Source organism: Anser cygnoides, chromosome 2, assembly GCF_040182565.1.
Source record: "Anser cygnoides isolate HZ-2024a breed goose chromosome 2, Taihu_goose_T2T_genome, whole genome shotgun sequence".
NCBI classification, from domain to species: Eukaryota; Metazoa; Chordata; class Aves; order Anseriformes; family Anatidae; genus Anser; species Anser cygnoides.
The window spans coordinates 24489367-24502171 of record NC_089874.1 but is presented as its reverse complement, the minus strand read 5'-3'; the positions used below and the strand labels follow the sequence as shown (position 1 = coordinate 24502171).

The window sequence follows — 12805 nt, the reverse complement described above, 5'->3', positions numbered from 1 at the left end:
CTCTGTAACACATACGGACACAACCTGCACAGAGAAGGATTTTACATGGGCACAATTTGCTTCCAGGATGTATGGGGCCAACAAGGAGGGTGCCTGCAGTGACACACACGTAAGTAACTAGAGCTGTGCTGATTTACACCAGCAGAGTCTCAGCACATTTTTTCAAAGTATTGCCTGTAACCACCCTTTTGAAGGCCAGAGGAGAGCCTGGAAAAGAAACAATACTTCTTTATAATTATAGCTCATTTGTCATTCAGCAACTGAAATATGGCAGATACTGAAGAAACATTCCAATTCCAAAGAAAACCACAAAACCATTGTGTTTCACTGAACCATGTCTTAATTTGTTTTCTTTTTCTGATAGCCAATTACTCTTCACATTTTGCACTACCAAGCTGATAATGAGCCAAACTCTTGCAATCTCAGCCACGCTCAGGGTTTGGCTCAGAGTTAGCATGCTGGATGAGAACAACTTTCCACAAGCAAAAGACGACACCGATGTTAAAAGGAAGCCACCAAAACCAACATGGTTGTGTGACTGGCTGGCCCAACATCCAACTACCCCTTGAAAGTCAATGATGGGGTCGTACATTAATTTATTTTTTCCCTCCCCCTCTTCACTCCTGCTGCTAGCTGGTAGTTTCCCTCGTAAGTGTCCATCATGTACTTACTGCTGGGTGTTTTCATCACTTTAAACAAGATGAATGGGAGGTTTCTTGTCACCTTTTCTAACAGAGTGCAAGGTATAACCGATGTTTTTTTAAAGCCTCCTCTTCTGACACAATATTACTGTCAAGGCAATATCTCTCAATAATATTTCCTACATTTTGAAATGATTGCTATCATTAAATCTTAGGTTGAGTTTGTTTGCCCAATACCACATATGTTTAATGATATAAGGGAAAGAAAAGCACAGATTATGTCTACTCGGACATGGTGAGGACAGAATTTCTTTATAGGCGGTAAGTGCAAATTAGCATCAAATACCTTGTGCCCTATTATAAGGGAAAAAGAATATACATGCAGTGATACAGTAAACAATATAGTGCAGTCAGAGAGAGAAAATCTGGAGCTGAAAATCTTTACAAAAAAAATCTCTTAAAAATCCACAATCCTTTACAACACATGGATAGACAGAAGAGTTACTTTAGTTTTGAAATAACACTTTGAAGTTATTTCACCTCTTACTAGTTCAGAATTATTTTCATTTAAAGTTTGGCAGAAGGCATAAGACAAAGCCCAGAGAATTACAGAATAGCCTGGGTTGGAAGGGACCTCATAGATCAGCCAGTTCCAACCCCCCTGCCATAGGCAGGGACACCACCCACTAGATCAGGTTGCTCAGGGTCTCATCTAACCTGGTCTTGAACACCTCCAGGGATGGGGCATCCACAACCTCTCTGGGCAACCTCTTCCAGTGCCTCACCACCCTCTGAGTGAAGAATGTCCTCCTAATCTCTAACCTAAATCTTCCCTCTTTGAGTTTAAAACCATTCCCCCTCGACCTGTCATTATCCGATTGAGCAAAGAGTTGCTTCACATCTTTTTTATAAGTCATCTTCAAGTACTGAAAGGTTGCAATGAGGTCCCACCAGAGCCTTCTCTTCTGTAGGCTGACCAGCCCCATCTCTCTCAGCCTTTCTATGTAGGAGAGGTGCTCCAGCCCCTTGATCATCTTTGGGGCCCTCCTCTGGACCCGCTCTAACAGAAGAGCCATGTAAAACTGGTATCAGTGCAAAACCTGCAGGCAACTACTGCAAAATACTGAATACATGTTAATGACTTCAAAGACAAGACCTACAGCTCAAAGAGTCTTTTATTTATGTAACTCATTTCAGTGTTGCTGTAAAGAAGTTAAATATTTTGTGTATTGCTATAGTAATGTGAAGCAGAGGTAAATTCCTTAGCAAGATATAACACATTGCACTCCTCTTGCTCTACTTACACATTGTTTTAGAAGAGAACTCAGCAGTCAGGTTTCTAGTAAAATACAGTTTCAAAAAAAAAAAAAAAAAGATTGTTTTCATCATGAAGTCATTGGTGGAAGGGAAATGGAGAGAGACAGGAAGAAACCAGAACTCCCTCCACCAGGCAAGAACTATCCATTTCACAAAGATGAATAATTTTTCTTGAATCTGATTCATCATCTATAACATACAAGACACCAAAGATACCATGCCTACACAAAATGGAATTTCAGTTCAGGTTCAGCCTCACAGGTATGTCTATTCTGTCTGATATGAACAAGCTGAATTTCAGGGCCAAAGTGTTTAACAACTGACAGAAAAAATGTGCACTGAATAATGAAACAGGAATAAAAGACCAATAAAGGAAACTAAACATCTCATTACTCAGGTAAACTTCAAAACATAAAAATAAAAATAGTTAAAAGTACTCCTCCCTTGGGCATTGTTTGCTTCCCAAAAGACGTCATTAACACAACGTACCAAACAACGTGGTTCCTATGTATTTGTCATAAGCTTAAATGAAATTGAGGCCTGTTAAAATATATTATTTCTGGCTTTAAAGGATGTACCTGACATGAAGCAACCCTTCAGATACAGAACTACAGAGAGGACGCTCTACAGCTTCACAAATGCCTGTTACCATTTGGATCTGAGAGGAAACACTGTCTGCAATCCTTCATTGCATGACACAAGACACTTTAGGCATGTATTTATAAATATATATTAAAGAATATAATGCTAGCCTTTTAAATCTTCCATACCAGATGCAATACTTACAGTTCCACTTAAAAGGAAAATCCCATTTTTTCACAGTTACCTGAAATCGCAAACTCTTGTGAGTCTTTGCTGTACAGCTCTGTGAAGAAAGCAATTTTGGCATCGCCCTTTGGAATACTGGGCTGCTAGGCTCAACAAACGTATATGATTCTCTTTTAATTGCTTTTTAATACTGTGCATTACAGCACCCAACAGACCAATAGGATCCAGTAACAGAGAGGAATTCTCTACTTTTTGCAATATGCATGTCTGGAAGGAGAGGAGCTGCTGGCTGCAAACTCCGCTCCCCACTGTGCCTTGTCACCTATGGCATGAATCTCCCGCATAGTGCACCCATCCAACAAGCCTGTTTGCAGAGTGAATGCTCAATTACAGATAAAATATCATTTAAGTGCCATTGCCCTGCCCATGCAGAGACCTGCAAAGTATCAGGAGAACTGTTTGTGCATTACTCTCCCAGTGCAATGTAATTTTTAGTGTAGCTGGCACCAAGACTGAAGTTCAGCCAACACACAGATTATTCCCTTATCAGGAGGGCTTCAGAGCCTGAGAGGGAAATTCACTTTGATCTGTGGTAGCTCACAGAAACCTCACAAAAATTGGAGGAGACAGAAATACCTTCCCACTTAAAAAAAAATCTCTCTAAAAGAAAAATAAAGCTAGCACAAGCAATTCAACAGTGATCTGGTTTGAATCTGTTAAGAGCATCAAGTATAAAAGCATATAAAAGCATATCCTTACATCAAAACCAGAGCCGTAACCAAGCTGGTGCTTCCAGTCTGGCTCAGGGTAGGGCGCGCACAGGCAGACCACACGCTTCCCCATGTAAGCAGCTTTAACACTTGACTAATTCTTGCTGATCATCATCAGATCCAAGGAGCTGTCAGTTCCCCAGGGAGCAAGGCTAACGTGCAGGCATTTGGTGCGGCTTTTACTTCTAGACATAATTAAAGCCATATTTGCAATGGCAGGTTCTCCTTGATACAGGAAACCTCTATGTTTGCATCTACAGAAATTCATGATAAATGATCAAAAGGAAGAAACTGTTGATAAAGAACATAGCTACTCTGTATCAGAAGCCATATAAAGCTGCCCAGTTTTGTGCAGCTTTATTTGATCCAACAGATTGCCTCCTATTTTTTCTGTTACCAGGCCAGAATGGTTTTGCTGCTCACAAGTACCTGAATGAAGCTTCAGCGTTCCTGAGCACATATTAAAAGACTAAACAGCAGTGCTCAGATTATCAGATTGTTGGTCCAGCAGATCTAGTACCTTGCAACAAAAGTTCAAGCTGCTTATCTCAGAGAATAGCAAAAGAAATAGTCTTCAGGATCTTCTCACTTATGCTGGAATACATGTGGGGAACAATAATGACACATCACTAATGTTATACTTCAAGGCAAAAGACTTGTTAGCTTTTACATAATGTAGTTACAAATTTCTCTCTCATTTTGTATGATGCAGTTCTATCCAGGAAGTAACCTGAGTCCCAATAAGCGGGAAAAAAGTATGAGTAAAGATGTAACAGTATACTTAAGCCAAATCACTTCTGCATTAAGATGTTTTATTCACTGTTAGAGCTCTTTGAAAAAGCAACCTACTTACATGTGTGATTTCCCTTTTATTCCCTTTAGGAGGAAATTCTTCACCCAGAGGGTGGTGAGGCCCTGGAACAGGTTGCTCAGAGAATCCCTGGAGGTGTTCAAGTCCAGGTTGGATGAAGTCCTGGGCAACCTGATCTATGGGTAGCATCCCTGCCCATGGCAGCGGGGTTGGAACTGGGTGATCTTTCAAGTCCCTTCCAACTCAAACCAATCTATGACTCTGTGATATTTAGTAAATACAGTTTTGTTTTGTTTTTAAAATATCCACACTTTTAACTATATGTGGGAAAAAGAGTTCATATTATTAGATCCAAACTGTGATAATAACAACTTGCAGCTTGCTTGTTCATAGTGTCAGTGCCTCCTTTGTGCTGTCCTGTTTCAGAGAACAGATTCTGGTTTATAAATCCTTGCTATTTTACTGAGGCCTATTACAGTAACAGAACCTGAGAACATTTATGAAACTATTGTAACATAAACATAAATTCAGTTTATTTTCCTCTTTTTAAAAATCCACAAGTGTTTAAAATAATAAAAGTCAGGAAACATGCTTACATAGATAAGTTCTTTAAGATTACTGAAAGATCAACCTCTTTTCCTAATCTATTATATACAATCACTTAATTAAGCCATTGTTAAACATAAACAAACATCAGTCATAACCAGGAAGAAATGTATGTGCTGTGCTGCATGGGATCTACTCTTGCTATGTAGATATGTAAGGAATGCCTATGGCAGAGATATGCAAAAGCATGTACAGAATCTCTCTGACTTGCACTTGATAATCACTGATATAGCACATAATATATTTTAATTTCATTTACATAACAATGGAGAATTATACAATAGGAAAACAACCACCCATTAGGAATTTTAAACTGTTATTCACATTAAATTAAGTTCAGTTTTCCTGAATATTATTTCTTATGATATTGTAACTTTTCCTAGTACAAAGTAACAGGTCCTGATCAGCAGCCTGGACTCTTAAGGGCTATGGAAGTCACTGTCACTATGACTGGTAGCAGTGACAACAGGTATGAGACAGATTAATTCACCTTTTGTTGCAAATGGCACCATTTAGAAGAGGGGAAGAGACCAAAAGGAGAAGTGCTGATGTGGACCACACCATGCACCATTTTCAAAGATGATGATTTCTTCGTTACGAGAAAAACACATGGACATTGAAAAGGTGAACTACAGAAAGACTTTGTGAGAAAAATCTTTTATTGGTTGATCTGGTCCTTTCATGGCAGTGTAAGTGTTCACTGTGGGGAAGCTAATCTTATTAGTTATCTTGTGTAACAACCTGATTAATTTTGTACTTCAGGGCTATTAACTACCATACTGTACATGATTCACTGGAGAATGGATGAATTTAATCCTTCTGTTCAAGTATAAAAGCAAACAAGAATAATCCTTAGTTTTATAACTTTTAAATAGATAACAAATTCTTAATGATGCTTAGAGTATATTAGGAAAGCATTCACTGAAACTATTTAGCTAAGGATAACTAGGCTCTTCCATTAGAAAGCCTAATTAATTGGGATTTTAAAATTAACTCTGATTTACAACAGATCATAAAACTCTCCAGTACAAAGTTTTATCTTTTTCTTCTAAGGTTTGTAAAAGACCAAATTAAAGAAACAAGATCAGTAAATTATCCCTTGCTATTTCAACTCTGTTCTCAGTATTTGCAGCTGCAGTTTGAAAACAGAATTAATAAATTGGCAGGCCTCAAAACTCATCCTGGGAGGAAATTTCATTCCAGTAAGTGAGAAGCATAATAATTTTTAAAAAGCAGAACTCTAAAACTGGTCCAGTAGTTGCTAGCTTGAAATACACAAGCTGGCAAACCAAAAAAAGCAATTGGACATGTCACAGAAACCCTTCACAACAGTTTCCTGTTGGGTACATTGCAGCACGACTGTTTTTCCTTAGCAGAGAACTTTTCACAGTATTAGCCAAGTGGGCAGAGTAACAAAATGTTTTATGTAAAATGAGACATTTCTATATCACAACCAATCGAGGTCTTGTTTTATAGAGTTGTGGTTTTTTTTTTTTTAGTATCTCCTAAAAGAAATTGATAAATTCATTGATGTCCCCACAAGAGAGAGAGAATACAGGCAAGTCTGTATGAAATGAAGAATGTAAATTTTATGAACACAATATGAAAGATTGTTTTTCCTTCCCATGGGCTAAAAAAGAATCTCAAATAAATCCTCTGCATTTGAAATCAATGGTTTATGAGGGATTAATCTATAAAAGCAAGGGTGTACTCATGCTTCCCTCCTAAATTTGTGGTCAGAATCAAAACAGAGATTGACAGGTTGAAGAAGCAGCTGCTCTTAGAATACTTTTCCCATCATGCAATCCACCCATATTGTTATCCACGCCTTATGAAGGGCCCAACCAGTCTGCAGAAACAGCAGCCAAAGACTCCTTTTGAACTTGAATATAATCATGATTTCTGATTTCCCATTCTGTTTCTCACTTCATTTTCTATCTTGCTTTTCTTTTTATATGTCTGTCTCACAGAAGGATACTTCCCATTGACATTACGTTAGTATAACATTAAAAGGGCAACCAAGTTCTCATTTTGATCATTTGCAAAGTGAGCATGACAAACTGGCTCAATTTCCACTAACTTACACTTGGGAAACTTTTTTCCATAACTGTATAAAAACCTGTCTGTGGATTACTTGAAAAACATTTACCAAAAAAAATAATATTGCACAAGATGTGAACTTACTACATAGTCCTCAAGAATATACAAACTGCACCTCGTTAGTGCACTAAGCTTCTGTCCTTGTCTCTGTCAGCAATTTAATTAAAAAATAAAAAATAAAACACAAAAACATATATGAACATTTACCAATCAACCTTCGTTGTCTTAGGTATGTTCCTTCAGCAGTACAGAACTCACCAGAAATATCCTTTCAAGTTGATCTTGAATGTCTTTCATTCCCGGAAAAGCGGCGACCCCTTGAATCATTTCTACAAAGATACATCCCACTCCCCTAAGGAGGGAAAAAAAGAAAGCATGCAACATTAGAAGGATTTATCTTAGATTAAACAGTTATTAACAATGCTTTTATCTCCATCACCAATATTTAAATAATGTATTTTATTATTATTACTTTTTAAATCAATGCTGTGAAACATAATATACAAAGTGATTAGTTCACTTTTCAGGTGTTTGAAAGCTAAGTGTAGAGATAGGAGGAATATGGATGAGTAGCTGTTGACACCAATAAAGGCAGAGCAACAGCTTCCTGTCTGTATGAGTGCTTCCCAGGCAGCACACTCACACTCCCAAATAAATTCTGTGGATGTGGGAATGGCACTGAGAGAGCACCCTTGGGAGCAGCTGAACAGGGATGGACTGCAGCACAGAGGCACACTGGAAGGGCTTGGGATGGAGATAAAGTCTGGGGAAAAAATGAGTAAAAAAAGAATGTAGTTGCTCACAGCCATTGAACTAAGCTACTGCCCAAATGCTGATGACTCCTGGGATGGGCTTGCAGCCACAGGCACCCTCCTCTCACCACTGCGACAGCCACCTTCTTACAGCTCCTTTCCCTAGTTTCTCCAATAGCTACTTCACCAGGGTTCCCTCATCCCACTCATTTAAAGCCACTGGCAGAAGTACTAGGAAATCAGGGGAGAAGACTACACAGCACAAAGAATGGATTAACAGATTCTTAAGATTTGAGGAAAGTTTCTGAAGGATTTTAACTCAGATTTCAGATTACCTGTGGACTTCCCGCATCTGAGAAGCAAGAGAGATTATGAATTTGCATTTGCTTCTTTTCTGGATGAAAAGAGCTCAACGGTTGCTTGTTCCATCAGCAAAAAGTAATTGCAAATTGTAGAATTCAGTTACATATTTTCACTCGTTCAATTACAATTTTCCATGTATGTACAACTTACACAAGCAAACTACTATGTATGTCATATACCCACACCTGTGTAAGTAACCACACAAGAAGTCTTCACCCAACACAAATACCAAGTCAATAACCCAAAATATATATTGGAATGAACCAAGAATTCCCAAAGCTAACTACAGTACCACTTTTTCCTTAAATTGTGAGCTGTCCCCTTTAGCTCAGAAAATCCTAACAATAACACCTGGTTTCACTTTGTTTTTTTGAAGTAAATTATTATAATGAAGATTATCAGAAGATAAGCCATGTTTTACTCATCTCTGAATGCTTTGACCACTACCAAATAATGAAATAATTTTATGTTCCAAGACAATGAGCGTTGAGTCAAATTTCCTGACAAAGAAAATTAGACATGCATCACTATTCTCTAATTCTACATCCCAAAGCACAGACACAGTAAGCAAAGTTTCTCCCTAGCCATTGGAAAAGTGGAAGAAAATTTTGGAAGGCACAGCTCTGGTCCAATTTTGGAAAAATTCAGGTGTTTATAAAAGAGAAAGGTTAAAATTTATGTTCCATATGCTGCTACTGGTTACTGAATGAATGGAATTGATTAAACTGCCACTCATCATTCACTCTGGTTAGTGCTTCATTAGGCACAGGTAGGCACTATATATCTTAGTCAAATCCTTACAAACAGTATCAGGATCTCAGGCAAGGAAAAATTCAAGATTGTAGTCAGGAGCCATTTATTCAAGATGAAAAATAAAACAATTGAATTTAGACTAAAGAAAAGAGGATTAATGCTCTATTCTTGCAACCAGAAAGTAGGCATTTGTTTAAACCAGTTTATCATTTTAGGGCATGTACTGCTATCTGCAGAGAAACTACACCTAGCTGTTTGACCAGAAATACTGTACAAGCAACATGAAGATTTTGCCAGATTGTTTCATTTTTTTTCCCAAAATCTATTTACAAAATTTTCCATTACTAGTGGGTCTGACACAAGTGTGAGCCAAGAACTGCAAACACACCACTGAAGAAAAATTTCCTGCTTGGAAAGAAGAATCCTATTATGTGGCTTGGACTCTTGTAGAACGTAGTACTCCATTTAGTCATAAGCTGAAATGAGGAGTTAGATAAACAACTACTAAAAAAAAATGAAAAGGTTATTAAAATCACTGAAGAGAGAAACATAAACAAGCTTCCAGGTTTGAGCTGGGGGACTGCTGTTCACTTTGGCTCACTTGAAAACTATGCTTTGTTTCAAAGCTTATGGCACTCATCCAGCACACTGAAGAATAAGCCCACCAAAAGATTAAATGAATATTAGAAAAGAGAAAGAAAGGGGGGGAGGGAGGGAGGAGGAATATGATATTGAACTGATATGAAATACATAGAAAGCTATAATATCACAAAGAGTTTGAATGGCTGGAATGGTATTTTGGATGCCTTAGAGTTCTCCATGAGTTTTGTCTTAGGCTCTTAGCAAGTAGAAACTAAATATATGGTAGGATCCCTGAATCACAAAACTTAAATGCACACACTTTGAACCTGAATAGAAATAAAGCCTCTGCAAGGCCTTTATACTTAAACTTGTTTTTGTAGACCTCACAAACCATTAAACAGGTTATAGAAATTTTTGAACAAAGCAAAGCTTATTTACAGTCCAGAAGAACTGGTTTGTAAGAAAAAAATTAAAAGAACTATGTCACTCTTGGCTAACGGAAGGACAGGGAGAACATGACGACTCTGTATTTAAAATTATGCAAAATGAAGGACAGGAAAGAATTGATCAGGATTTTAATGGTTCCCAGAACTGTAGGTAGGTCCAAGGCAGTATAACCAGAAATAGGAAAATGCATTTAGGAAATGAAAATTTTAGGCTATGTTAGAAAAATACACTTAACAATTGTGCTATACCCCAGCCTCCCAAAGGACTGGGAACTCCACGGTTACAGTCACATGAAACTAGAGAAGCTGGAACACTTAGGAATATTCTTCTGGGACTAGACTTGCATTAACAGTAGGGTGCATAAGATGATCTCACAGATCACTCCCATCTCCAGTTTCTGCGATGTGAAGATTACATCTTGAAATATGAATTACAACCAATTAACTTGGCTGCAATGTGCATGCATCTCTGAGGATGCGTTATTTATGTATCATTTGTGTACACATAGCATTGTACAATGTCATTTTCAGGCAGCTTTTCAGAAATCATTTGTGTGATTTCAGTGCCTTCAATCAAGTTTTCCTACTTTCTTCACAGGACTTCTGATTTTCAATAAATAAGCCAAATGCTGCTAATTCTGAGACTTTTTTTCAGAGATCCTCCCAATGGAACAGCACAGGATAACCTTGCAAAGTAAACGTGACAGCCATTTAATGTTGAAATGTGTGGCTTACCCTCTGATGACAAAAAGCATGACTAAACCTATTGATGTATTGATGAGACCATATGTGGCCATACCATCTAATATTGCTCTTCTATTGTCCTGCCTAATTTGCTGGGACTCCGGCTGTCACCCAACAGCCTTATAAGGAGTAAGAGTTAATAGCACAGCTAAATGAGTTACTCTTGCATTTGAACTGACACAGTAAATGAGCCTGTAAAAATGAAGTTAGATGCCTCACAAAACTGCTTTCCTTTTTTTTTTCCTTCCTTTTTTTTTTTTTTTTCAGCACAACTTTTATAATTCAAGAGCTTATTCTCTTAAAATTAACTTGCTTACTGGGAGGTTGGTTTTATATTTTTGCTTCAAGAATTTCCATTCCTGTCTCTGTACAACAAAGATCCTTATTGCAACAAGAAGAATCTACAACCTATTTGTAGTTGAATACTACAAGAAAATAACATAAAAGCTCCCTGGTGAGGTACAATCTATAAGATTTTTATTTTTTTTCCCCTTCAGTTAATATTCCATTTTTTTCCTGGTGGATTTGTAAAAGAGACTACAAATACACTTTGGAACGAGGAATTGTTTCCAAACTGAATTTTATTTTATACTTAAATGGAAATTATAGAAAGCCTGAGTGGAAACTCGGGGAACACTTAATATATATGTTAAAAACTGTTGAACTTTTTGCCCTGAACAGATTTGCAATGCTTTCCAACAGGCTCACTGCAGGTGATGACATTTAGCATATTCTTCATAGCAAAGTTGTATATTCGCTCTTCAGATAAGATTTGTATCTGGTTGTGAAGGCTGTTTCAGTGTGAAAAATTTGGATGAGGAAAGCATTTTATGAAAAGCAAGTAACCGCTTCCAGAATTCCTCCTGATAAGATTTCTGAAATACAGAATAACAGCAGAATTTTCATACAAACTTTCCCAAGTACGTGCAGTTTGCACCGTTAAATATACCGTAATAAAAAAAATAATATAAAAAAAAAATAAAAAAAGAAGCCTGCTTGGTTTTATGGACTCATCACCAAGAAGCAACGGTGGAACTTCTTCCATTAAATCCACCTGTTACGTCCATGTTGGAAGGGCACAGAGGCTTTTATCTTACCAGATTTATTCAGAAAAAAAAAGTCATGTTCCTATATGATCCTGCTTATGAACAGAACTATGACAACTCTGAGGGGGGAAAGGAATGAAAAGCAAAGGATTTCTGTCTCTTTAATTGACCAAACCTGATTTTGTTCTGCAATGGCACACTGCCAGAATAGAATGGAATCCCAGAATCCCGGAATGGCTGAGGTTGGAAGGAACCTCTGGAGGCCATCTGATCCAAGCCCCCTGTTCAGGCAGGGCCACCCAGAGTAGGGTGCATGTTCAGGCAGCTTTTGATGATTTCTATGGAAGGAGACTTCACACCTCTCTGACCAATCTGTGCCAGTGCTCTGTCACCTGCGCAGTTAAGAAGTGCTTCCTGATGTCTAGATGGACCCTTCTGTGGTCCAGACAGTGCTCATTGCCTCTTGCAAATGCCACGGACACTGAACTTGGTTGGACTTCATCTTTCATGATTACTCATATTTGATATGTGAAAAGCAATATACCATGAGAGATAAGAAAAAGCAAATTTTTCTTAAAAAATTAAAAATTCTTAAAATTTCTTAAAAAATTTTTCTTAAAAAAGCAAAAGAAAATTCTTCTGAGCAAAGAATAGGGGCGTAATGCAAATGAATTACTTCCCATGTGAGAATTGTAATGAGTGAAGCAAAAATTTCCCTTCCATAATGTCAAAGAACAATATTAAAATTTCCACAAAAAGCAGATACAATGAATGAAAAATAAATTCCTCGGAAGCATGATAGTTCACAGGATTTCTTGAACTAACCATAATTACAAATGAATAGGGTGCTCATGTTTTTGCCTGTATCTCTAAACTACTAGAAATAAAAGCTCTGGAAAGTGTTTTTGTCACCCAATCCTTGACAGAAACTTTCAATTTCTATATTAAGAAATATTATATTCATGAAGGATTAAATTGTACTTAATTACTTTTTGTTAGAATCTTTCAATTAGACTCATTTCCTCTGTAAAAGAAGATTGCAAAATAAAATAAATCAAGAAAATCACCTTTGAACTTAAACAACATCCTGCCATAAGGTATTTTCC

General features: G+C 37.4%; 1 protein-coding gene across 4 annotated transcripts in view; it reads right to left on the bottom strand.

Moving 5' to 3' along the window:
* Positions 1–12805, bottom strand: part of CDK14 (cyclin dependent kinase 14) — a 328969-nt gene that overhangs the window by 124404 nt on the left and 191760 nt on the right. For all 4 annotated transcript variants that reach the window (XM_066991698.1, XM_066991699.1, XM_013187015.3 and 1 more), the window contains one exon: positions 7272–7365. In XM_066991698.1, coding sequence (XP_066847799.1) covers positions 7272–7365 — 94 coding nt within the window. The remainder of the gene's footprint in view (positions 1–7271; positions 7366–12805) is intronic.